We start from the raw sequence: 27,200 nt of genomic DNA on the forward strand, positions 1-27,200 counted from the left end.
CGATGTGTAATTCTTTATTTTTTTCCAGATATATCTTTTATTTTGAAATTGTAATTTGCTTTACCAGTTTCAACTTCAACGCCAGAAATCATATTTTCTACCATGAAAATAACTATTTACGAAACTTAGCAAGCCAAGCACGTCTCATAGATCCAGATATATATGTCTTATAGGTTTTATCATGTCTTACTATACCTCTTAAATGCAGATAATGTGATCGATCATTTCGTAAAGGAAAAAAGACTGCCAAACATTATAATATAAAAATATTTAATTTGAAATTGTAGACATATTTATAACACATTACATGTGTAAAAGGCCGGTTCCCGCGGTGCGTGGCTTTTTCATTGTAATTTTCAGTATAATTTGAATGTATTTTTATTAACTTAATGTAATTATAAAGGGGGAGTTCTAATAAATGATTCGGGTGCTAAGCCCTGGTTTTTGGTTTAGCTCTAAAACAAAATATGACACATGACATTTGATACATGACTGTAAATACCTACATTACATTTTCACTGTTTATATTACCATTTTCTATACTTATTTGTTGAAAATTCCTAAAAATGTTATTTTTAAATCTTAGATTTTAAAATGGAATACAAGATTTCTTATAAGGTTATCTACCTTTATCAAAAAAAAATGTCTATTATAAAAAAGTGAAATTAAAATTTTAATGCACATTTGAATTTAGACACTTGAGATGTATAATATCATATAAACTCCTATGAAAAATATTAAAAATACATGGGCACAGTGTTTTAAAAATAATTTTGTAGTTAAAAATTTATAAAATGTTCAATTTTAGATTCTGAGTGGAACAATGAATGTATTGATTTTACAATGATGTAATACCAATTTAATTAGTTATTTTTTTCTATGAATGTCAATAAAACTTTATTTGTTGAGTAAAAATACTTGAAAATGTAATACAAGGCTCCTACTATATTGTTATAATGACATTTGAAAAATATTAAAAATCCTTAGTCACAGTTTTTTTTATAAGCATTTAAAGATCGAATTTTGACAAAATGTATCAAATTTAAGATTCAATAATATTTTTGTATTTAAAAATTTATAAAATGGTCAACTTTTATATCTAAGGAATGTACATTTAAAACAAGATTCCACATAAGTAGTTAATTCTGTTACTAAAAATCAAGAAAAATACATAAGCACAGTTTATTTTTATTGTCATTTTAAGTTACGAAATTACATATTAAAAATCTTGAATAACTATTTTAGTTATTTTGTTGTGATTGTAAAATATTATGCGTGGGTACTTGAAACTTCTAAAGTATACTATTATATATTTTAAATTGTATGGTTATTGGTACCTGCTGTTACAGAAGAAATATGTAATGAACAACTAATATACAAATTTAAAACTTTTTCCAATCAAAAATGTCTTTAGTATCTTACCCAATGTCCACATTATTTCTCAAGCGTAATTTTGTTGTACTTCATTTAACATATTATTGTCAGGAATTCATGTTGATGTTTCAAGTTCTAAGCAAAAAAATGAATTAATGATTGTGTATAAGCATCAGTTTTTAAGGTACAATTATAATAGTAATTTTCCTTTTTGAAGATGTAGCTTGACTAGTAGCTCAATCAAAACATTTGCTTAACATTCATTAAAATGTTTCTTACATAGTTACATTGGGAACAAATGGTAGATTCCCTTATGTCTGTGCTGTGGTAAATTATTTATTGCTATACGCACAATTAGTACCTATTCACTGGATTTATATTTCTTTTTTTTAAATAGGTAAATAATATTGAATAATAATAATATGAATAAGTAATAAATTTAAAAATTAAAAGTTGCGGGTAGTGTGATGCTTGATTAGAATAATATTATGCCGATATTAGTTTTGGAACATGCGGTAAGCCTGTAGTCTGCACACAAGGAGGATATCAAAGTCCATTGATACACCGTGGTTCGTGTTTTGGTATTTATAGATTAGTAGGCAAAGTTTATTATTATTGAATTAATACAATAAATTACCATATGACAATTTATATAGGTATATATATATTATGTTATATGGATGGAAGAAAGTATACACCGATGTTTATTTATATATATATTCTGATTGGTTTAAAGAAGCATTGGGTATAGATAATAAACATCATGATGCCTGGTTACTACTTGGAAACTTGCATTTAACCAAAAAAGAATGGGGTCCTGGGCAAAAAAAAATTTGAACGTGTGTTGAAGGTAAGTAAAAATAAAGCTTGTATATTATAATCCAAATATTATAATTTTGATTGTCTTCAGAACCCATCAACATTAAATGATTCATATTCATTAATTGCTCTGTGAAATTTTTGGTTTCAAACTCTACATCAACCATCTAGAAATAAGAACCAGGAAAAACAACATCAAGATTTGCCATTAAATTTTTTTACAAAAGTATTAAAAAATGATCCAAGGAACATTTGAGTAGCTAATGGAATTGGTTAGTGATTATATGTGTTATTACTAATAACTTATTAAGTTAGTTACTAGGATCTTAATAAGTTTTATTTAAGCTATGTTGTAATGAGACATAGAAATAATAACCTAATTATATGTAATTAGGTACCTATTTATACTCATAACCAAGGCTGGGCAAGTTATTATTGATATTTTTTAACTCAGTTAAGTTAAGTATTTTTTTTCTATTAAATTAAAAGGTAGATAAGTAATAGTTATTTTTAAATATCAATTAAGTTTAAACTAAGTTAACAAATACCTACTATTAAACTAATAATTTTTTTAATAATAAAAAAAAAAAAGTGCATTTAAAAGGTATTATAATCATTTGGATATTAGGTAATATACTTATAAATATAGATTATTAAAAAAATGTTCATGAAATTATTTGAGTTTGATTAGGTGTTACACCAAATTTAAATAATTATAATATTAACACACTCTGTATGTTTTATTTATTACTTTTCATACTGTATCATCTTATTATTTTAACCTAGGTACTATCCCTCTTAGTACACTAAGTGTATTCAAAATTAACTCTACTAAATCATAGCTCGTAATATTTACCTCTATGAAGACGTTTTTCTAGTTCTAAACAACTCTTTTATTCCTATTTCAACAAATTCCCCCTACTCAGGTGTGTTTTTTAGACAAACAACTTTACTGGGCCCACCATATTAAAGTAAAAACACTACTATTCAACTAAAAAACACAGAAACCTCTACTTTTTACTAAATAAAAAACTCTAAGAGATCAACATAACAAAAATATTCCAAGGATACATATATTGTTGGTACCTATTATGTAAGAATGATACTTCCGAAGGCTCTGAAATGGTACGCACTTGTAAATCATTACACACATTTTCAATATTTTCAACAGTGCATTTTATAGCATCATAATATGAATTTCATCTAAATATAATATATATAACATTTTTAATAATTAATTTTTCTTTTAATGCATAATATTGTTTAAAATAATTAGGAAATACCTACCTTGTGACATTAGGCATTAGACGTGATGAGATAATAACGATCAAGATGATTGTTTATGATATCTCCACTTAAAGTAGAGTTATTTTGTTTGTTAAAAATTGCTTGTCACTTTTTGAATTATTTTTTACTTATGGTCCTATACACAAGGTCTTTTATAGCATCTTTAATATTAACTGAAATTGAATTAACTGTGTGTGCAGCACACATTGTAAGTTGTTGTGGATGTAACAATATACTCAAGAACTTATCAACATTAGAATGGTTCATCTTCAAGAGAACCTAACTATTAGTTAATACTATAGATACTTCATTTTTCTCAGTTACACCAATGCCTTCACGGCTTCATTTAGATCATAATCGTTATCATTACTGAATACTCTATAAAATAAAAATATTTTTTTTTTTCTTGAATTTACTAAGGTAAAAGATTGTTTAATTGATAAATTATAATTGTATTTAGTATTCAATAAAAATGTGGGCATTTCTATATTAATAATTGTTTATTGTTTAAATAATCAATAATCTAGGTGATCTATAAATTATTAAACTTTATAAATTACTTTATAAAATATATGCTTATAAAAATGTATTTAAATTCTATGTGACCATATACATTTAAGTTTGTACATATTTTATAGGTACATTAAATAAAAATTTAATTAATAATTATATTGATACTAATATACTGTATTTTTTTAAATTATAGGAGTGTCAAATATTAATACCTATCTATTAATTTGCGACAGTTGTATCACTTGTTTCTTAAGCTACTAACCATTGAAATTAAAATAATCATTGAGTATTAATATTATTTTATATTTATAAGTTAGTACTCAAATACACCTATAAGTTATAATTAGTTTAAATATAATTTTACAAAATTCTTAACTCATAATTTATAAATTCTTATTCTGAATTATAAGAAAAACAATTTTAAATAAACATAAATATTAAAATATTAAAAAGAAAAAATACTTTTAAATATTATTCTTAAATGATTATTGTAAAATTATATAACTATGTAAGTACTAATGTGCATATTGCATATTGCTATATATGTATTGCTGAAAAATAAATTAAATATACTATTTAAATGTAGGTACAAAATTGTTTTCAACAAAATTTATAACAAAGTTAGGTATAAATAAAAAAATACAATGTTTTTAATCGATTTTTAAACGAAACAATAAATTATAAAATTAATGATTTTTGTAGTTTGCAAAACCTAGGCATAAACAAGCTAAAAAGTTAAAGTTAAGTTAAAAATTTGGTTAACTTTTTAACATTTTATATTCATTGACTTCACTGATTTTTATTGATCTAAACTTAATAAATAACAAGTTACTTTTAATCAAATCCAAGTTACGTTAATTTATAAATCATTAAATAATAAATTGCTGAAAAATAAATTAAATATACTATTTAAATGTAGGTACAAAATTGTTTTCAACAAAATTTATAACAAAGTTAGGTATAAATAAAAAAATACAATGTTTTTAATTGATTTTTAAACGAAACAATAAATTATAAAATTAATGATTTTTGTAGTTTGCAAAACCTAGGCATAAACAAGCTAAAAAGTTAAAGTTAAGTTAAAAATTTGGTTAACTTTTTAACATTTTATATTCATTGACTTCACTGATTTTTATTGATCTAAACTTAATAAATAACAAGTTACTTTTAATCAAATCCAAGTTACGTTAATTTATAAATCATTAAATAATAAATATAATATTTATTATTATTGATGATACATATTGCATAAACATTTACTTCTTATTGTTTTAAACCAAATATGGTACATACTGGCTATTTATATATTTAAACGATAATTTAACTTAAGTTAATAAGTTAATTGTAAGTTACCATATATCTAATTGATAATTACTTATCACTTGATCTAAATGCGCAATAAAAAAGGAGTTTCTGATATTCGCTTTTTAAAGACATGGTAAAACAGAGATCTTAAGATTCACGGAGGAAATAGAAATTTTTTTATTTTTATTTATTAATAGTGGCTTTTGGTTGAAAGTTATATAATATGCGAATTATTTCACAAAGCTAGGTACAATTACGCCGATTTGTTTATCATTGCTTACCTGATAATATACTGTTCCCATTACCATAAGCGAAACCCACGGGCAACGTCACGCGGGATGGCTAAAAATTAACATATAATATGATTTTGCTTCCATATCTATGCAGAGCGAATTATACCCAAAATGAGTTAGTTAATCACAATTTTTTTCCCGGGCAACGCCGGATTATTCAGCTAGTATTATAATATAATTACATGTAAAACCCTTATCAATGTCAATTAAATTGTTTTTTCCATTCTTCTTAATAATTGAAATTGTTTGTAGTCCCATGGGTAGACCCCTATTAAGTGTTTTCAGTATGGTATATATTTGTAATTAGTTAATAAAACTTAAAAGACTGTATTTCTTTTACTGTATATTAAAATACTTCAAGTTTTATCATATTTTTAGATAGCTTATTATTCCACATTTAAAATCTGGATTGTGTAACTTTATACTAGTATGTTAAATAACATAAAAACTTATTTAATTTACTGATTTTATAACAATGATTTTTTTTATTTTCAGGAGCAGATCAGGTTCTAGATCCGGCTCAGCTAGATCAGCTACATAATTATACCGCACAATTGACAAATTATTTAGTATTATAAATAATTTTTTAAACAATAGGTGATATATTTTCATTTTTTGTTGATATATCATATATGTAATTTTATTCATAATGAGCGACAATTAAAATGTAATTTGATCACAAAATAGTTCATATTTTTAAAGTAAATCTTTAGTAGATTTTTAAATCTTCTTGAAATATATTTTTAATTGTATAGACATATTTTGTAAAAATACAAATAACTGTGTAAGGATTTTATGAGGAATCAAGTTTATGTAGTTTTAAAATTAAGTTTTACAGCAGATTTATTATTTTGTCAATTCTGTTATTTAAGGATCATATTCATCTTCGACTTGGAGGTTTTTCATGATCTTCCAAATGCTTCTTTAGCACAACACCCCTTGAAAATACCTTGTTGCAGTACTTACATTTGTAAAGAGTATCTTCATTTCTGAACAAAATAAAAATAAATTAACTTTTTAACAACATGTTTGATAATAATTAATAAAAAAATAAGACTAAATGAACTATTACTTTTCAGTTGGTACAGATGGAGCTTGGTTAGATTGACTAGGTTGTCCACTACAATTTTTTAAATGGCTTTTAGCAGCTTTTTTACTCAATATACATTTTTTGCAGTTCCTACACACCCAAAAAGTAGGATAATCTTTCAAACGATATTCAATTCTTACCATAGATTTTGGGCAAAACGGTTTCTTTTTTGGATTATTTGACATCTTTATAGTACAGGAATTCTGTTGACAAAAGTTAAAACTTTAAAAGTATTTAGAATAAAATATTAGCTTAAAATCAATATTTTTATGGAATAAAAATTTTTATTTTTATGTATCTAAACAAATAAAACATATATAAATTGATTCTAACTAGGTAATAGCTCTGCTATATACTAGGAGTTGATAAGCTACAACTCAGTGTAATAGACATGTTAATCAAATATAAATGTTTTTCCAAAACCAAAAGTTACCAGATCCCTCATCTAAATCCATGCCCTTCCCACATGGCTGTCAGAAAAATACTACTGTGAAAAAATTCAACAAATTTAAAAAGTTAGTATCAACACAACGTTTGTTCCTACTTCAGCCCACTTCATCACATTGTTTGATGAGTCTATATATTCAATAGGTACATTCATTAATATATACATACAACAAACATAATATGTATATTATTATTAAAATAAATAAATACCTAATTAAAGATATCACACAATATTAATTACTGTTGATAGTTGACTGTAACAGAAAAAAGTAATGAATAACGATTATCTAAAAAGGATTCATTTTTATGGGTAGGTAAAACAGCATGCACAATAAGATCGAGGTTAACCAATAAATAAATTTGAAATCCTAATCAATGAATATATGGACTATGGCGGCAATACTTCTGACATCCAAGGCTCGGTCTCACCGATGTTTGCATGTTATGAAAAATGGGCCTTCTCAACTGCTTAAAAATTAATAATAACCTACTTGCTTATTTTACTATTTGAATACGTAATCTAAAGACTTAATTGAAAAAAGACATACTAATATTATCTTAGTAATATTGTTAATAATACTATAAGATTGGTAAACATATTTTTTCCTAATACAACTACTAAAGTATTTACTTTATTTGTTTTATCAAGGTTGGCCGTAACCACTGTTACGTTTGTTTGGAATCAATATGTTCTATGGATAGAACGTTTTATTTAAAAAAAAGAAAATTGGAAACAAAACGCTCTATCAGTAGAAGCTTTTTTCTTCCAAACTAGGAAATTTAAAGTTTTTAATATTTTGAGTACTTAAAAAGATTTACTTTTGCCATACCTATTAATAAATTGATAGAACGAAAGTTTGTAGATTTTTTGATGCCAAATATTTCAAAATCGCTTGGGTAAAAATATGTTATTTTAATTTTTGAATCTTAAAAATGCTCTACTGAATAATTTTGATATTGTCATATAAAACTCTTTGAATATTTTGTAGGAACTACAAATTTATGATAATATAAGGAGGGCTTGGAAACTTTATGATTTTTTTAGGTTACGGTTCAAACTCTGTTTTTTAAAAAATTCGGTACCGGTTTTGTTTCCGGTTCTTAAAAATATAGAATTAAAGTTTTAGTTCTGGTACCAATAAACACTGGTATTTAGAGGTATATTTTTTTTTTCAAAAATTAAATAAAAACCAAGTATAAACTTCATACATAATATATTATAGGTATCTAAAATGATAAAATCAAATTACAGTAGCCTTATTGGGTTAAAAGACTTAGTAAGCTTACTATAATTTTGTTTTAAAAACATCCAAAACAAATTTTAAAAATAGGGTTGGCTCATGTTGTAAGAAGTGGAAGTCAGTGCATCGTATAATTTGATACAATCAAACACTCAAATAGTACTCAATGGTCTCTATAAAATTGGTTTTTTTTAAATAATAGCTTAACATTTTGTATGATGTGCATGTGGCCAAGTGACCAACTTTGTAGTTGCTTATATCACCAATCAGCTTACTCAACACTTGAGTTCTTGACCGCTTTAAAGTTATACTTTCTTGAATATATTTTAATCATAAGAACGTTTTAGAGTAATATGTTCCGATTGTTGAATTGCTATAATGCTATATGTCAACGTTTTGTAAGACGGAGACAATAAAGTTAGGCGCTAAATAAAATAATATTTTGTTAAATTATGCTATTTATATCTACATAAATAAATTATAGAATACAAATACATTTATGAAAAGTAGTAAAACTAAGATTTTACATTTGGATCTGAAACTTATTATTCACACGCCTATACTTTCATATTAGTTAAGTATTATACCGTATAAGTACTTCAGAACCTTATAATTTTGATATACTATTTTCATTGTTTCTTTTCTTCAATGTTTTGTAAATTTTATTTATTTGTAGTATTTATTGATAACTATTCATTTACTGTAAATATTGATTATTATTTATTTATTATTATTATTATTAATTATTGTATTACGTCACTATATTATTACTCATAATAATCTATTACCTATATTATCATCATATTATATCATCTAATATTGTCAAAAAAAAATGATCGGCTATTGGATTTATTTTAGTTGAAGCTTCTTTAGTTCTTTAAAAGTCACATGAAGTTGTTGGGGTATATTATTAATCCTTATCTTAGTTATTAGTAAAGATAGGACTAGATGTAATTCAAGTTTTGGATTTTGATATTAAAGTACTAATTATTCTTAAATAATTTTAAAACTAAAATAGTCAAAAGATAATTTTGATTCATAATGTCATTTTCAAAGTTCAAAGAACGGTTTAGTATGTGATGTTTTATGTGTTAAAAGTTTGAAGAACGTTTTAGCTTATTACGTTCTTCGTGTAATTGTTCAAAGAATTTAATAGGTTATACAATTTTTCTAGTAATTGTTTAAAGAACTTAATAGGTTATGACATTTTTCTAGAAATTGTTTAAAGAACTTAATAGGTTATAACGTTTTTCTAGAAATTGTTCAAACAACTAAAGAGGTTATGAAGCTCCTCATATCAATCATTTAAAGAACTTTTAAGATTATAAAGTTTTTCGTGAAGAAGTTCAGTAAACTTAATAGTTAAAAAAAATACTTAAAATTTTTTTTTTAGTTTGTGTGCGCCTTTAAGTATATTATTTCCTTTTATGTTAAAAATTAAATATTAATAAGTATGTCGGAATCTGAAAAATTGATGTGTGCGTGTGGTAAAAAAACGAGAAAACTTGAATTTAACCAATTGGCAAAGACTCTTTGACAGTTGTAAGCAACAAAAACTAAAAATACTTCTCGAAGCATTACTTCCTTTTTTAATAAACCAAAGCCGAAGATAGATAGTATGGATGCTGATACAATTAGTTATTTTTATCTAGCTCCAGATGGTAAGTTTTACACATGGATAAATAGTTTAAACCAGTTAAAAAATGTAATTCAGTCTCTGACTAATTATCTGTTTTTTCAGACATTTAGTATTTACTATTTAGTTAATGAAAAATAAACTTTTATTTGAAACATTTAGATTTTCATAATAGTGCTGTGTAACTAGTTACTACACATAAAATAAAACCAATATATTTTTAACAATTTAGAATATTTAAATAAAATAATAAATATATTTTAGTGTTCGCAAATGATCCAGGTTTTAGTGTCCATAATAATGAGCAAATGGAGCAAAAATATATGATTTCTTCAAGTTCTCCAAATAAAAATGGTATGTATATAATATATAATTAAAACTATTATTTCGTTAAAGCCTGATTTTATTATTCCTTATTGAATTGTGGTTCTACACGATTCTACGATAATATTTATGTAGTAATATTGATTTTTGTTTAAAGTACCTACATTATTTAATTGTTGTTTTTAACTAAATCAGGCGTTAAATTTGTTTAGTTTTTATTTTTACTGTATTATGATGTATTGCAGATTCTTTAAAATACTTTTTCCCTGAAGAGTCAGTTCCACTTATAAAAGGATGCATTAGTGATTGGTTAAAACAAGCACCTATGCGTAAATAATTTTTAAATAATATATATTTAAGCAATGTAATATACAAATATTAATAGTATATTAATATGTTCTTTTATTTTGAATTATTATCAAGGCGTGTTTTTATAATTTTTAAATAATACATATTTTAGCAATGTAATATAAATATTATGTTTTTTTATTATTCATTGACCATCATCCAATAATCAAATTATCATTTAATATAGCTATCTATATTATCTATATTATATAGGTGTATATTATTATCATTCAATATCATTTAATATAGCCGTAGTAATAACTAATAATAGTATAGCCACAATAATTTAACATTTAAAAAAAATACTTAAAATTTTTTTTTTAGTTTGTGTGCGCCTTTAAGTATATTATTTCCTTTTATGTGCGCAATTATTATTTATTTCAATTATTATTAACCCTCAATGTCTTACTGACGTTCGAGTGGGTATGGCACATTGTTTTTGAAACTAGGAAACACAGAAACAGCACAATTAGCATTTGAACGTGCCATACAGTTAAATTATTTGGGTATAGACAATAAACATCCTGATGCCTGATTACTACTTGGAAACTTGCATTTAACCAAAAAAGAATGGGGTCCTGGGCAAAAAAAAATTTGAACGTGTGTTGAAGGTCAGTAAAAATAAAGCTTGTATATTTTAATCCAAATATTATAATTTTGATTGTCTTCAGAACCCATCAACATTAAATGATTCGCATTCATTAATTGCTCTGGGAAATTTTTGGTTTCAAACTCTACATCAACCATCTAGAAACAAGAACCAGGAAAAACGACATCAAGATTTGCCATTATTTTTTTTTACAAAAGTATTAAAAAATGATCCAAGGAACATTTGGGTAGCTAATGGAATTGGTTAGTGATTATATGTGTTATTACTTATAACTTATTAAGTTAGTTACTAGGATCTTAATAAGTTTTATTTAAGCTATGTTGTAATGAGACATAGAAATAATAACTTAATTATATGCAATTATTTATGTTTATTTTGTTATTATATTCTATGGATGGAACATTCAAGTTTTGTACTTAATTTTTTTATCAGGTTTTTGTATACTTTTTGTACACTATTTACTAGAATATATATACCCATTATCAATACTGTAGAAGATAAGTCAATCTATGCCTGTATAAAAGCTATATTTTTAACTAGTATTAGAACTGTAATAAATTGCACACCGTTTTGAAATTTGTTATAATAAGTAATAATTATAAATATGCATGTGTACAGTTTTTATGTTAATTATTTTACAATTGGAATGCAGTGGCGCAACTAGCACTACATCTTGGGGCGGGGGCTATTCTTGTCTATGGCCTTAACTCAATAGTCAATGTTATACCGAAGTTAAAATACTTTTTTGGGTGGGACTATGAGTAAGTTTGGGGAGGTTTAGCCCCTAAGCCCCTCAAGTTAGGTTTATGTTTATGTTTACAACCCTCTAACTCCCCCCTGGATACACCAATGTTGGCATATAAGTAAATTACATATTAAATAAAATTTAAGTAATTTTAAATAAACTGTTTAAAACTCATACAGTTTATTTAGTTTTTTTTTTCAAAAATTAAAATCCAGGCCTGCCATGTACATGATTTCAAGATCATTTATATCATTGGGCACATAATATCAACCCCATGCCTAATAGTATTTATAATCATTTTAATTAATACCATTTTGATATAAATACTATTATATATTTAGTATAAATAATAATAAAAGTTAATTTTATAGGATTGTTAAAAAGTTTTAATCTGATGATTTCGAGTACTATAATCTGGAGAACAATTATTTCCATACATTATTAATTAATTGTTTTTATAGGTTTAGACTTTAGATATTATATTTATATACCTGTAAATAGTTAGTTATTTAAATTTATATAAAATTTATGTACCTAAGCATATTAAAACAGAATTTCGAATTCAAAATCTCCAAAAATACCATAAATATGTTTTAAAAATGAAAAATTACCATAACATCAAAATCGTAAAAAAATGCAAAACAAAAATTTCTTATTTTGATTGAAAATTACATGAAACGTGTATGTTATAAAATGATCATCGCATAGTCAGCTTCGAGAAAACCACACAAAGTGTATGACATAACCTTTAAATAATTGTATGCAACAAATGGTAAAAATAATATTGATGTTTAATGTGTTATATGTATACCTATGACTTGATAAATATTTAAATATGTACCTATTTTAAATGTTATCATAAAAACGATTAAGAGATTTTTCACTATGTTATGAAGTATGTTAAACAGTTAACTGTTCTAGTTCGCTCTATTCCAGAATATGGCATAGTTGTATGACAACCATATTTGGCTAAGGACCAATTATGTATTGAACGGTTTCAAAACTAATTTCTTTCCTATGCTGCTTATATCCTTAATATTTCTCACCCTCTTTACCACTACACTTTTATTAGCTCATTCCTACTCTATCCTCTAGATGTCTTGATGCAGACATCCACTTTATCTCATCTTTACTAAATGGCTTAATTGATGCCCCCGATCTTCTTTTTTCTATTTCTTTTCGTATTCCTGTTTATCCAACTAGAAACCGCTCCTTAAAGTGTGTCCCTTCTCACCGTACGAACTACATTCATGACCATCCTATACATAGAATGCTATACCTCCTTAACACCATTTGAAATTATTATTTCTTGTATACTAAACTCTATTTCTTATCTTAGTTTTATCTCACTTTACCATTTGATATCGCTATATATAAATAACAACTAGAATGCTGTAATATTTTATAGTTTTTTTTTCTCTTCTATAATTTTTATAAATTATTATTATGTATATCATGTATGTTATTGAATTTATATATTACCAACTTTGTAGTTGCCGTTGGGTGTTAATTAATTAAAAAAATACATAGAAACGACCAACGGCGGGTTAAGTGTATTTTAAAACCATAGTATTTTTTTCTAATACTTAGAGTTTTTATGCCATTTAAAAAGTGTCTCGTGGGCAGAATACTCTGTAGAGATACAAATTTAATCTTTTTGAATGAGAACTGCCCCTTTTTATCATGATTTATTAAAAATGTTGATGTAAGTATCTCGTTTAAAATTTAAACGTGTGACTTACATTTTATTTTATGATAAAATATTTTTTATGTTTATAGATTTTAATTAAAATAAGATTAAAAATTTATCATGGAAGACTACCAAGTAAAATTGAAAGAATTTATCTAAAACAAAAAAAATACCTGGATGAGAAAACTATTTACAGAAATTGCAGAATATATTTGTGAAAATATTGTGTCCCATGAATTGCCGGATCTTGTTCTAAATTACCTATTGAAATTTATTCGCAACAAATTTCATGTAATCCTATCGAATAAATAACTCCTGACTAGCGGTTGGTGCATTACTCTACAACTTCTAAAAAATCTTTTTATTTTATTCAACTATTATTCAACTATTAACTATACCGAAGGATATATACTAACAATTCATTTAACTTATTGACTTAAAATTCTAATTACTAAATAATCGAATCATAACACTATGAAAAAGAATAAATAATGTGACTTGTATTTAATATACGACAAGACAAGTACAACATATATAAATTATAACGAAAAACACTTCTTCATGAATAATGAAATAAAAATATAAAGATATGCAATAAAACATTTATAATTATGTTCATAATTTCGCGCATAAAAGGAAATATTATACTTAAAGGAGCAACACAAAAAAAAAATGTTCTTTAAATTTTTTTTAAATGTTAAATTATTGTAGATATATTAAATTATTAAATATAAATCCAAAAATCTAAAAATTGTATTTTTGGAATTTATTTTATTTGTACATGTGTGATATTTTGTGTTTAAGACGAATAAATCTTTAAAATAATTTTTTGTTAAACAGCGCGTCTTGGCCATTTAAATATAAAAAAAAATTCAAATACATCTCTTCTTAACTCTTCTTAAGATGAGCTGGGCCCAATGACGTCACGCGTTTACTTCAATTGCTCATAACTTATTGCATAATGAATTGAAATATCTTAATAAATATCCTTTGATACCTATTACTAATGAGGAGTACTGACAAATACATAGGCATACAGTACATTTAATTATAATAATATTTACGTACAAAACAAAATATGGTAAATGACAATCTAGCACGTACCTAAGTAGACACGAAAACACTTATACTCGTCGAAACGGGTGAAGTGGACGCGTACGTGAATTTGACTTCGATCGCAAATGGCAGCACAGACTTGGTCACCGACCGTCGTCGCGACAAACGCGCACGTGCAACTTCGTACAGCACAGAAATACAGAATGATGGCAAAAACTTTTTGTCGTACAAACAAGAGCGTGGAAACTGCACTTAAATGAAGAGCTCGCCAGTTGGCAGATAAAACAAAACAATGCGAAAAAACTTTTTGGATAATAAAAAGACCGCCTAAGTAAAACAACGTCACCGTCGGATGTTGTTCGTTGCAAGAGACATAAGAAAGAGCATCAACTATGACTCAGACACCGGCTGATCATACAACACTGGAGTAGCACTACAGGCTAGCCAACATTGACCGGCCGCATATAACCTTCGTTTTGGCACCTATGTTCAACTACGCTTGGTCAAATTTAAAATATACATCGCTTACAAATTGTTAAATCGAATTTGAATGTTTAGGCGCGTATTTAGAATTAATCTACATATGCGTATTCATCATCAAATATGTTTCTAATTTAGGTTCACACGAAGTATCCCACACAGCAAATTAACATTTTCAAGACATTTTCAAAATATATGCAACAGAATATTTATATGCTCAAAATATGTTTAGAACATTTGAGGAAAATATTAAGATATTCCAAAAATATTTTCAAAATATATTTTGGCAGAAGTACCAATGTTTTCAAAACGTTTGCCCCATTTATTTTCAAAATATTGTAGTAAATATTTTTGAAACATTCAATGTAATATATCTTAAGAACATTGGAGTTATATATTTTCAAAATGTTTAACTCAAGATAATTTAAAAATATTTTCTTGTATATTTAGACAATATTTGAAAAGAACATTGAAGCATAAGCATAAATACAAATTATTGCTGAAATCAATTTTATAAGAATGTAATAGTAATGAATATAGTTTATATGAAATAGTTGATATATATAATATATACTATCGATAAAATATAATGTCAATTAAAATTATATATATAGTATGGGTAAATTTTGTATTTATAAAAAACAAATCAAAAGTTACACAAACTATTTTATTATCCATGGAAGAGTTCCGTTATATAATATTTTATAAATTACATGAATAAAGAAATGTATAACGATGTAATGATGACAAAATAATAAAAATTATATCAATATATAAATATTTAAAAAAAAATTCAAGTTATAAATAATTGAATTTTATCTGTGGCAGTATCCATTTAAATAAAAAAAAAACAATACATAATAAATAATATAAATACAAACTATATAATACATCTTGTATTGAAAAGTAAAATAATAATATGTCTAGCTTATTTCAATATTAAAATTTGTTTTCATGAGAAACAAGTTAAAAGCTATATATATTATATATAATAAAAATTATATCAATATAAATATTTAAAAAAAAATTCAAGTTAATAATAATTGAATTTTATCTGTGGCAGTATCCATTTAAATAAAAAAAAACAATACATAAATAATATAAATACAAACTATATAATACATCTTGTATTGAAAAGTAAAATAATAATATGTCTAGCTTATTTCAATATTAAAATTTGTTTTCATGAGAAACAAGTTAAAAGCTATATATATATATATAATGAAAATTATATCAATATAAATATTTAAAAAAAAATTCAAGTTAATAATAATTGAATTTTATCTGTGGCAGTATCCATTTAAAAAAAAAAACAATACTTAAATAATATAGTTACAAACTATATATTATAATACATCTTATTGTATTCAAAAGTAAAATAATAAAAATATACCATACTGAATATATTCAATACTGAATTATTTGTATTCATTTTAAGTTATAGATCTTTTTCATGAGGTGCGTCTGTATTTTGAGAGTAGGTATTTACTGGAATAACTTTTGTTTTTATGGCCTTTAATTTCAATCTAGCTGAGGCTTGTGCCATAAATGATTTTAAAGGCTTTTCAATCTCATTATCGGAAGCATTTTGAAATAAAGGAACTTTTCTCACTGCCACTGAAATATATATATAAAATATAATTATATAATACCCTAGACTAAGATTACAATACATAATATTGACTTAAAGATAGTAATAATTATAATAAAAAGTTTATTAATAAGAAAAGATATATATTATATTTAATTCTTTAATATCATTTCTTTTGCAAATCTATTATATTTACAAGGGTTAGTAGTTAGTTATATATATATATATATATATATAGTATAACTTCAAAAGTTGTACATTTGAATTTATAAGTCCTAATATTTATATATAACAGCATATTATATATTATAATATGATATATAATATATTATTATACTTCTATTATAGAGTTAGTGTCACTGAAAGTTAAATAAGTATATTATTGATCAGAATATATTAAAAATAAAAAAGTAAAGGAATAATATTTTAATAAGCTATAGTTTAGTGTTGACCGTGATTTTTAAGGGCAGTTGTCCGATAGTTTTAAAGTGGTGGGTGGGTGGGTGGATGCCGAGTGGGTGAGTACTGGATTTAGTGAGAAATTGTAGTGCAAGACTAACTTCATCTAAATATGATATTTAATAAGAATAATAACTTAAATAACAATAGTATTATATTAAGTAGTCAAGGGGTGGTAGCTCACCAGGAAGTCATTCATAAAAAAATTTAACTTCGCCACGCCACTGTAGTACTACATAATATATAATATATACAAAAAATATTTATATATCAATTTATAAATCAAAGAAATGAAATAATAACATTTTTAACTTGATTTTACTAATTTTAACACATTTACTTCTTTGATCAATTGGTTTTTGTAGGAACTGCAAAAATGATGATTAAAAAAAAAAAACATGGCATTATATATAACTGGTGTGGTTGTACACAAATATTTCTTATTTCTCCAGATAAATCCTCTTAATATTATTAATTTAAATTATGTTGATAGGTGACATCATATAAATATCAAACTATAATTATAACCTAATAATACGTCTATAAATAATATCATCAAATTCTTTATAGCTTACGCTTAATAAGATCACAGCTCCTTAAATTAGAAAATGTTTTTTTCCCTTTAAAACCAATGAAGGAGTAGTCAACTAAAAATGTATCAGAAAACAATCTTTGCATTAACTTTCTTACTGTTTCTGATATACTATGGCTACCCATAAGTGAAAGTTGTTGAGCCTAAAAAAACAAAAAGATAAATTTTATAATATATAATATACTAAATAAATATTTGAACCATATAAATACATTATTTTACACAATGTTTCAACTAATTTTATTTCTTACAATTTTTGACAAATATGATGAGTCTTTTATAGTATCTTCCCATTCATTTAAATCATTCTCATTTGTTACATGTGGTATATCATAATGATTTAAGGAACAACTGTCACTATTTGAATTTGTTTGATTATTTAGTTGATTAAATATTTTGTCGAGCATCATTTTTAGATAGTCTTGCCCATCATGAAGACGTTTGATGTCATATTTCAGGTTTGTACAAATCCTTAGCGATTGTTTAGCATAATCTTAAATCAAATTTAAATAATTAAACATAGCCATTTTTTTATATTTTGAAATACTCACTGTAGTTGTTAGGATCATCATGTTTAATCTTATTGACGTTTAATATTGATGGAATATCTGCAGAGTCACCATCACTATCTATATATAAGTTATATTTAAATAAGGTTACTATACAGGTATTTGATACCTTATTATTATTATATATGTGTCTATATTTATTTAACTCTTAATAAGTAATACACAGCAAGATTACATAAAAAAATAAAATTTAAAACTACACAATGGTATTGAAAATTTATTTAGTTGCAATTTAAGAAAATACTCATAAATTAATATTATATAAAAGGTAAATATATTTACTTGGTGCAATCTTTTTTTTTGTGTTGGGTTCAGAGAAGCAATCAAACAAATTTCGATTTAGCATTGGTTGTTTAGTTATTGGCGTAGTAATATTAAAGTTACTTTGTGTTTCACCTTTATTTTCATTTATAAGCTGACTATTTACTATTTCACCATTAGAATCTAAAAATTAAGAATAATAGTATTAATTATCAAACTGTATAATAATATATACCTATATAAAATAACACAGTAGAAATTATTTATAACTATCTTTAAAGGACATCATAATAAATGTAGTCATAACAACCAATAATATTTAGCATAATATAATACAACACACATAATATAATATAGGGGGTTTTCTAAGACCATTACTTTTTTAGGTCATAAAACCCGAAATGTCAATACAACTGGTATCATTATAAATGATTTCTGCTGTATATATAAAGATTTATTAATTTACCAGATAAGTCCCGTTGTGATTGACTTGTGATGGTATGTGATGGTGTCTTCTTTTGCAGTCCAGATGACAAACTTGGTGATGGTTTTCTTTTACGTTCCTTTCTAGTTTGAATGTCATCTAAAAGTTGATCATTTACTATTTCACCATTAGAATCTAAAAATTAAGAATAGTATTAATTATCATACTGCAGTATAATAATATATATTTGTATAAAATAATACAGTAGAAATTATTTATAATAATCCTTAAAGGATATCATAATAACTGATAGTCATAACAACCATTAATATTTAGCATATACAATACACATAATATATAGCCATATATAGGGGGTTTGCCAAGACCATTACTTTTTTAGGCCATAAAGCCCGATATGTCAATACAACAGGTATCATTATAAATGATTTCTGCAAGCTGTATATAAAGATTTATTAATTTACCAGATGAGTCCCATAGTGATTGACTTGTGATGGTATGTGATGGTGTCTTCTTTTGCAGTCCAGATGACAAACTTGGTGATGGTTTTCTTTTACGTTCCTTTCTAGTTTGAATGTCATCTAAAAGTTGATCATTTACTATTTCACCATTAGAATCTAAAAATTAAGAATAGTATTAATTATCACACTGCAGTATAATAATATATATTTGTATAAAATAATACAGTAGAAATTATTTATAATAATCCTTAAAGGATATCATAATAACTGATAGTCATAACAACCATTAATATTTAGCATATACAATACACATAATATATAGGGGGTTTGCCAAGACATTTACTTTTTTAGGCCATAAAGCCCGATATGTCAATACAACAGGTATCATTATAAATGATTTCTGCTAGCTGTATATAAAGATTTATTAATTTACCAGATGAGTCCCATAGTGGTGGACTTGTGATGGTATGTGATGGTTTCTTCTTTGGCCGTTCAGGTGACAAACTTGGTGACAGTTTTTTTTTACGTTCTTTTCTTGTTAGAATATCATCATCAGCTGACGAAACATCTGAGAATATTTGACCTTTAGAAGCTTTTTGTCTTGCAGTAGTTAAACTATCTAACAATAATAAATAAAAATATATTTATTGATACCGATGAGTTAATATTTCCACCAATAATAGTACACTGCATAATATGTTATCTAAGTAATTATAATACTATAACACATATAATGAATACAAAAAAAAATAATGAATTAGTTTGTACCTACTGCTATTATAGTATACTGTATTTTTATATATACCTTTTATATATTATATATAATGTTATACTATTATAATAAACTATCTAAAACATGATAGAAGTAAATAAAATATGTTATTTTATTATTATAAAAGCGAATATATTAAACAATAAAATTACATGAGCAATTACCTACTTTAAGTTTTAGAATTAATTTATACATACTATAATTAAGTACTATAAAATCTGTAACCAATAGTAACTCTTGAAAAATTAAATAATATTCTATTTTTATGAGGTAAAACTAAATTCAAGGGTGAAGAAGTAATAGTCAGGTAAATAAACTTACTTATGTTTAGAGATAATGGGCGAGCAGTAAATAGGTCATATTCGATGGAGTTAGGTATGGATCTTCTCTCCAATAATCTTTTACAATTTTTTGAATTTTTTGGCCAAAAGCATCTACCATTTATGTACCAACATGATGGAACTGCCTCAACAGAATTGTCTTTTTCAAATACCACCACTGTCCACATTATTGTAATGGAACTATATTAAAAAAATTAACTTAACATAACTAAAACATCAAAACAGAAATTATTATATATTATACATTATTTACAGTAGGTATTATGATTATCACAATTTTAAGTGTTAAATAAACTTTAAATACAATTTGAATGGATTATTGGCATAGCTATTTGTTTATTTTTAAATGAAAATACTATCATTTTTTTATGTATATCTGACACATCCCAACATTTTAATGATGACAGATTACCAACTGAATAGATGTCCAAGACTGACGATTTCAACGGTTTCAAGTATAATGGTTGCTTATCATTAAATCTATGTCCAAGTATTTGAGTTTTATTTGTGAACGATGAATGGATAATATTGACAACTTTAATGATTTCAGAATATTTTGTCATGACAAAGCAGTCGGCTTTATTTGAAATATTTATAACAGCAGAACTTCCGATTTGCAAGTTTTTATATTGATGTTGATTGTTTATGCCATTTAAAATAGGACCATTATTATGTAATACTTTCAACTTATTTTGATCACTTTTACTAGGGTTTATGTCTTCGACTTTTTTATTTTTAAGCTTTTCTTCATATCTATTGACAATTTGCTGAAGTGGTTTCTCATTTTTCCTTAACATTTTTTTAAGTTGACTCATAAAATTCTCAAAGGGAAATGTACTGCAGTTATCCAAAGGGCCGTATCTATCATAATCATCACACACGTGAAGTAATCCATGAACGTTATGTGATAATAAGTGTATACCATATATTTTACTGTAACTTTGTACAAAATATATTAATAGTTGACGTGCAAAGTCAATATATTTTCCAAGATTAGGGCTTAGTAATATTATGAATGCTATATTCAGTGACATGAAATGTTTGAAACAATCATCATTTAAAACATTTTTAAGTACTATAGGTCCAACATAGAGTAAAAAAAATCTAAATTCTGTTCCTTTCCAACGAGGAACTTCAGAAAGTGTTCTAGGTTTTCTCGGAAAATCACAGGGTACAAATTTTTTTAAATCTAGCAAATAAGATGAAATTTCATTAACTTTTTTACTTGGAAGACGTACACTTAATGGACCATTTGAAATCCACATATTAATTAATTTCTTCATAATACCTAAGCAAGTAAGATGAAGATAATCCAAAGGAAAAGAATAAACTGTATCTATTCCTTTTATTTCAACCAATTGAGATATAGTATCAGAAATATGATATTCTTCATGAGACATATTTATATAATCATTATGATTTCTTTTGCCACAAATTTCCTGAAAAGGAAAACTTATTCTATTTTGTAAATATTCGCCTTCTTGTTTACATCTGGTACATGAAAAAAACCCAGAGTGGCCTTTAATCTTTAATACAAATGCTTTTGCTGGGGCATCACAGCAGATGGCATCTATTGAAACATTTTTGAATTTACCATTCATCACAATACCTTGATTAACTAATGTTTTAGCTTCATTAACAAAATCGTTCAAAAAGTTATTAGAATCTTTAGTTTTTCATAACCATGGTATATGCCAATAATAAATACATTGTTATTAAAAGGACGAACATATCCCAAAATGGGCCATAGTTGACTCAAGCTACTTTTCGCTATTGGAAGACCGTCAATTCCGACAACAATTTTAATATCTTCACATGAATTTAAAATATTTGTATATTGTTTTATTCCATTTTCTAAACCAAAATGATAATAAATTCCTGATGGTTCAATATCACGGACATTTATAGCTTCATTTGATTTAACCTTTAATAATGTTCGACAGTCTTTGGGTAATTCTTTAAAACAAGGGTGTTTACGTAGCACATTTAATAATGCATTAAAGCTATTATGTGTTATATTAGAATTAATTGCCCAATTAGTCAAATCGATATCAAAACACTCTTGCATATTTATTTCTTCTTGCTCAATAACATTATTGGTAGGAATGCTTTGTTGCTGAGTTGTTGATGGTAAAATAATAGAACTTAAATTCATTGTATTATTTTTATTATAATTACTGTAATCTGGTGTTAACTTTTCTGTTAATGAAATAATTTTACTTGAATTTGAGTTTTCATGTTCATTATCATGTAATTCTGGTGAGCTGCAGGACGTATCATACAGATTTAATTCTTCTTGTATTCTTCTACGTTTACTTCTATAGCTCTTAATCATAGTTGAAATGTGCTTATACAAGTTATATGCGAGGCTATATTATTATAATAGGGATGAACTATAAAAAAAGTAAAAAAAAAACATGTACCTATATATGGTGTTTTCTCTGAATTGTTATCATAATAAAAGTTAATAATTAATTTTAATCTAGGTAATATTATTCTGTTATTTTTGATAAATATTTGTTTATTATTTTTGGTACCTATATTATATAGATATATAAGTGCTATAATTTTGGTTTCAATATTGTTAATTTTACACGATTTATTACTACCTATAATATAATATATTGAACGTTTAAATCCAATATTATTGTATAGTTATAAAAAGAATAATTTTTGTTATAAAATATGCGTTAGGTTTTACACGAGGTTTTACATATTATAATATAGATAGGTATAAGTGCATGACATGTTAAAGACAAGATATTTTTATTTTTTATTTGATAGCTTTTTAGTACCTATATTCGTGCCTAATATATACCATATATATTATATAGTATATTTATTATACCTAAACCTAATAAGGTGATGATATATGATAAATATATTTACCGTAGTTATATATATATATACATATACAATGCGGATGAATATATATTATTTAAAAATTATATACCGAAAGCAGCGGCGGCACGTCGCACGATAGGTCAAAACATTATAATAATGTGAATATATATAGGTATATGAATACTAGATCACATAATAATATAATAGAAACAATAGTTATAATTAAAGTTGTAATTACCTTTTTATAATATTGGTACTAGCTGTCACTGCAGTCCAATAACCACGAACGCACCTTATTCACTGTAGCAATATATATATATATTACTATAGCTGGTACCTAGCTATATACCTATAGCTAATATAATATATAAGATGTTTTAATTATACATCTTAAGATGTCCAGACTAGCTGGAGCTAGTGTTATACGACAGACACGTGGTTGCAGATTTTGGCAATATATAATGGTGACTGCAGACGACGAAGCAACGATATATAACACAACTGCAGCTCGTACGCAACGGTCACTGCAGAGCCAAACACAACAATAAATTAAGCTATAATTATGAGTATGGCGCACTATGGCATGTATCACGAATGCCACCGGAACACGGAAATGACGCGGTTTCAGCTGAACTTTACTAGGAAGTTTCAAGTCGACAGACGAACAACAGAAATACAAAATACAGATTTAATGTTCAATAGTTGACAGTTGTGGTTTACTTTTACTGGTTTACTGGTTTTAGTGACGAGTGACGACTGCGCAGACTACGACGGCGGACGGACGGACACGAGTACACGCGCGGGCGCGACAAGTATAACTATATAGTATATATTATATTTATTATACAGACAGGCAGACAGCGACGCAGCGATTGATAGCGGTACGGAACGCGCCAACAGTCATAGTCAACAAAACATGGAATTACCCATTACCTATTATTATGTTTTAATACAGTATAAAATTAAAAATATATAGTCCAACAGCAACGCATAGCAAATATATTTAGCTATAATCATAGATCTATAAACTAATGATGGATGACAGCGCTTAGAGAGAGAGAGGTCAGTGGTAATACGAGATAGAGGAAAAGAGAAAAGAGAACGTGGGGGGAAATACAGTATTACAGTCGTTGCCAGATAAATTGAGCCAGCGGCGGCGGCGCGATAACGAAAAACCAAGGGTTTTTCGTGCTTGAACGTTGTTACCAAAAATATATCAATAAACCAACAATATTTTCACACAACATTTTAAAACTGATTTTGCGTTAAAATCAAATATTCTAATATTAAAATTCCGCCGCCGGCTCAATTTATCTGGTAACGACTGTAGTTTCATACGTCTATAATTTATTATTTTCCCCTTTATGTTCTTTCTCTCTTTTCTCTCTTCGTTCTTTCTTCTCTCTTTCTCTTATATTATTCCCGTGCATTATTGATGGCAGGGCAGAGTAGAATGCGCTGTCCATTAGTTTATATAGGTCTATGGCTATAATAAATAATATAATATTATAATAAATTACTACACGTGAACGTCATCGCATACACACACGGCACGCAACATTTACGTTAAAATCATTTTTACAATAATAAACAAATAAATAGGTAGGACATAGGTATATCGTATATATTATATTGTATATACCTAAATATAGCATATTTATACATTTATAATAAAAAAATATTATGGGGCATGGATCATCTAAATCAGCCGGAATCGATATATTTTATATATAATCAGTCTATTATATTATGATAATGTATATAGATGACATATTATAATATCATTATATAACTATACAATTTATTAATATGTACCTATATTGTAATTGCAATTTTTGCGTGTTTCTATAATGAATAATAAAATACAATACTAATACTATAATATATACTATATAATAATTATAATAAGACTAGATTTAATTGCATTATAGAAACACGCAAAAATTGCAATTACAATACATATTAATAAATTGTATAATTTCACCAAAAAATACGTACAAAATATGTCAAATGCCATTATTACCTAATATTGTATACCTATTGCATTATAAGAATGCAAAAGTTGTATAAAAAATAACTTTAAATAGGTATATAGACTCGACCTATAATAATTAAAAATAATTTTAAAAAATAAATAAATGTTACTGCACATTTTATGCGTATATGCACCTGCAGGACCTATAATTAAGATATTTTGCTACTGCACACCTAATTCCACACCAAAATATTTCAAAATAATGAATATTTACCTAGTATAATGCACGCATATGGCACATATATAACTATATATAATAGTGATATAACTTCATCGCATTATTGTTTTTGCTATTTATTAATAATATAAGTTATAATAAATACAATCTAATAGACAATCTTCTATAAAAGTCCTTGATACCTATAACAATAGGCTATTTGACTAAATTTTTAAAATTAAAAACGAAATAGCTTGGGTTAATATACTTAATAATATATATAATTATAATATAATAAGTATATTAACCCAGCCGCCCAGAATATATGTTGTAGTCGGTACTATTTTTAGTGTCAAGAATTTTAAACAAATACAATATGCTAATTAGTAATTTTCAATAATCAATATTGAATATTAATCAAATAAAAATGTATAAAAGCCGAAAATAAGTACTGCACACTTTTAAATTTGCTACTGCACATTTAATATTAGCTACCTACGCTGCACATTATAATAGTGTGTACATACACACATATAATCAATTATAAATTATTATAGTTTAAGATTTGAGTTTAAGATCCATTTATGTAGCTGCTGCAGGTATGTATATATAATAAATATATATTGTCTTATTTCAATAAGTTTATTTAAGTATAATATAAGAACCACATGTAATATATGCATATTATAATTCAAACGTAAGTATAAATATATACAATATTTAAGTTCAGTTGAACGGTTATAATGTTGATAATCATAAAATTCAGTAGGTACAATAATAATATATTATAATTACTATAAGCATTGAATATTATTATAATGGTTGATCAAAAATATATATCGTATTTTTTACGTGATTTCGGCCGCAACGGACGGAAAATATACAAACAAAAAACCGGACACTAACATTTTTTTAAACTTTTTGAGGTATACGCGATTATAAAGTACAAATAATAAAGGGGTAAAAAATTGTCAAAAATGGGCAAATAACGGGTAAAAATATAAAAATGTTGTGAAAAATCCGTTTTTTTTATTTAATGAGTTCTATATTATTATTATAAAAGGACTCTACACCCGAGGTATGTAGTCTTTCAAATGTACAATACGCATAGTAAAAACTATTTTTTGTTGGACTTTTAAGTTTAAACCTACTTTTTATTTGTCATTTTGTACAATAAGAAACTACAATATGAAACTAATAAGAAATCGTGTATTAATTAATATTCAAATCATAGATATAAAAGGAAAATTGTGTACGAATTTCTCACTAAAAAACTGTATAAATTAGGTTTTACAAATAGTTATAGAATTGAAATCAATATTTAACCATTATTTGAAAGAGTAAACAATTATTTATCGACAATCTTATTACCTATTGATAAAAAAATCGTAATTATCTCTTGCCTATATTAAATTGCT

At 25.5% G+C, this 27,200-nt stretch overlaps 1 protein-coding gene across 1 annotated transcript; it reads right to left on the reverse strand.

Annotated features, from left to right (window-relative positions):
• Window positions 1–16,632: 16,632 nt before the first annotated feature.
• Window positions 16,633–18,962, reverse strand: LOC100572300. The gene is made up of 5 exons (XM_029485743.1): window positions 18,752–18,962; window positions 18,452–18,529; window positions 18,152–18,393; window positions 17,884–18,043; window positions 16,633–16,875 (listed from the first exon to the last, which is right to left on the reverse strand). The coding sequence occupies exons 1-5, from the start codon at window positions 18,813–18,815 to the stop codon at window positions 16,697–16,699; spliced, it is 723 nt and encodes a 240-aa protein (XP_029341603.1). The 5' UTR covers window positions 18,816–18,962; the 3' UTR covers window positions 16,633–16,696.
• Window positions 18,963–27,200: the final 8,238 nt, after the last annotated feature.

Source organism: Acyrthosiphon pisum, chromosome X (genome assembly GCF_005508785.2).
Source record: "Acyrthosiphon pisum isolate AL4f chromosome X, pea_aphid_22Mar2018_4r6ur, whole genome shotgun sequence".
NCBI lineage: Eukaryota > Metazoa > Arthropoda > Insecta > Hemiptera > Aphididae > Acyrthosiphon > Acyrthosiphon pisum.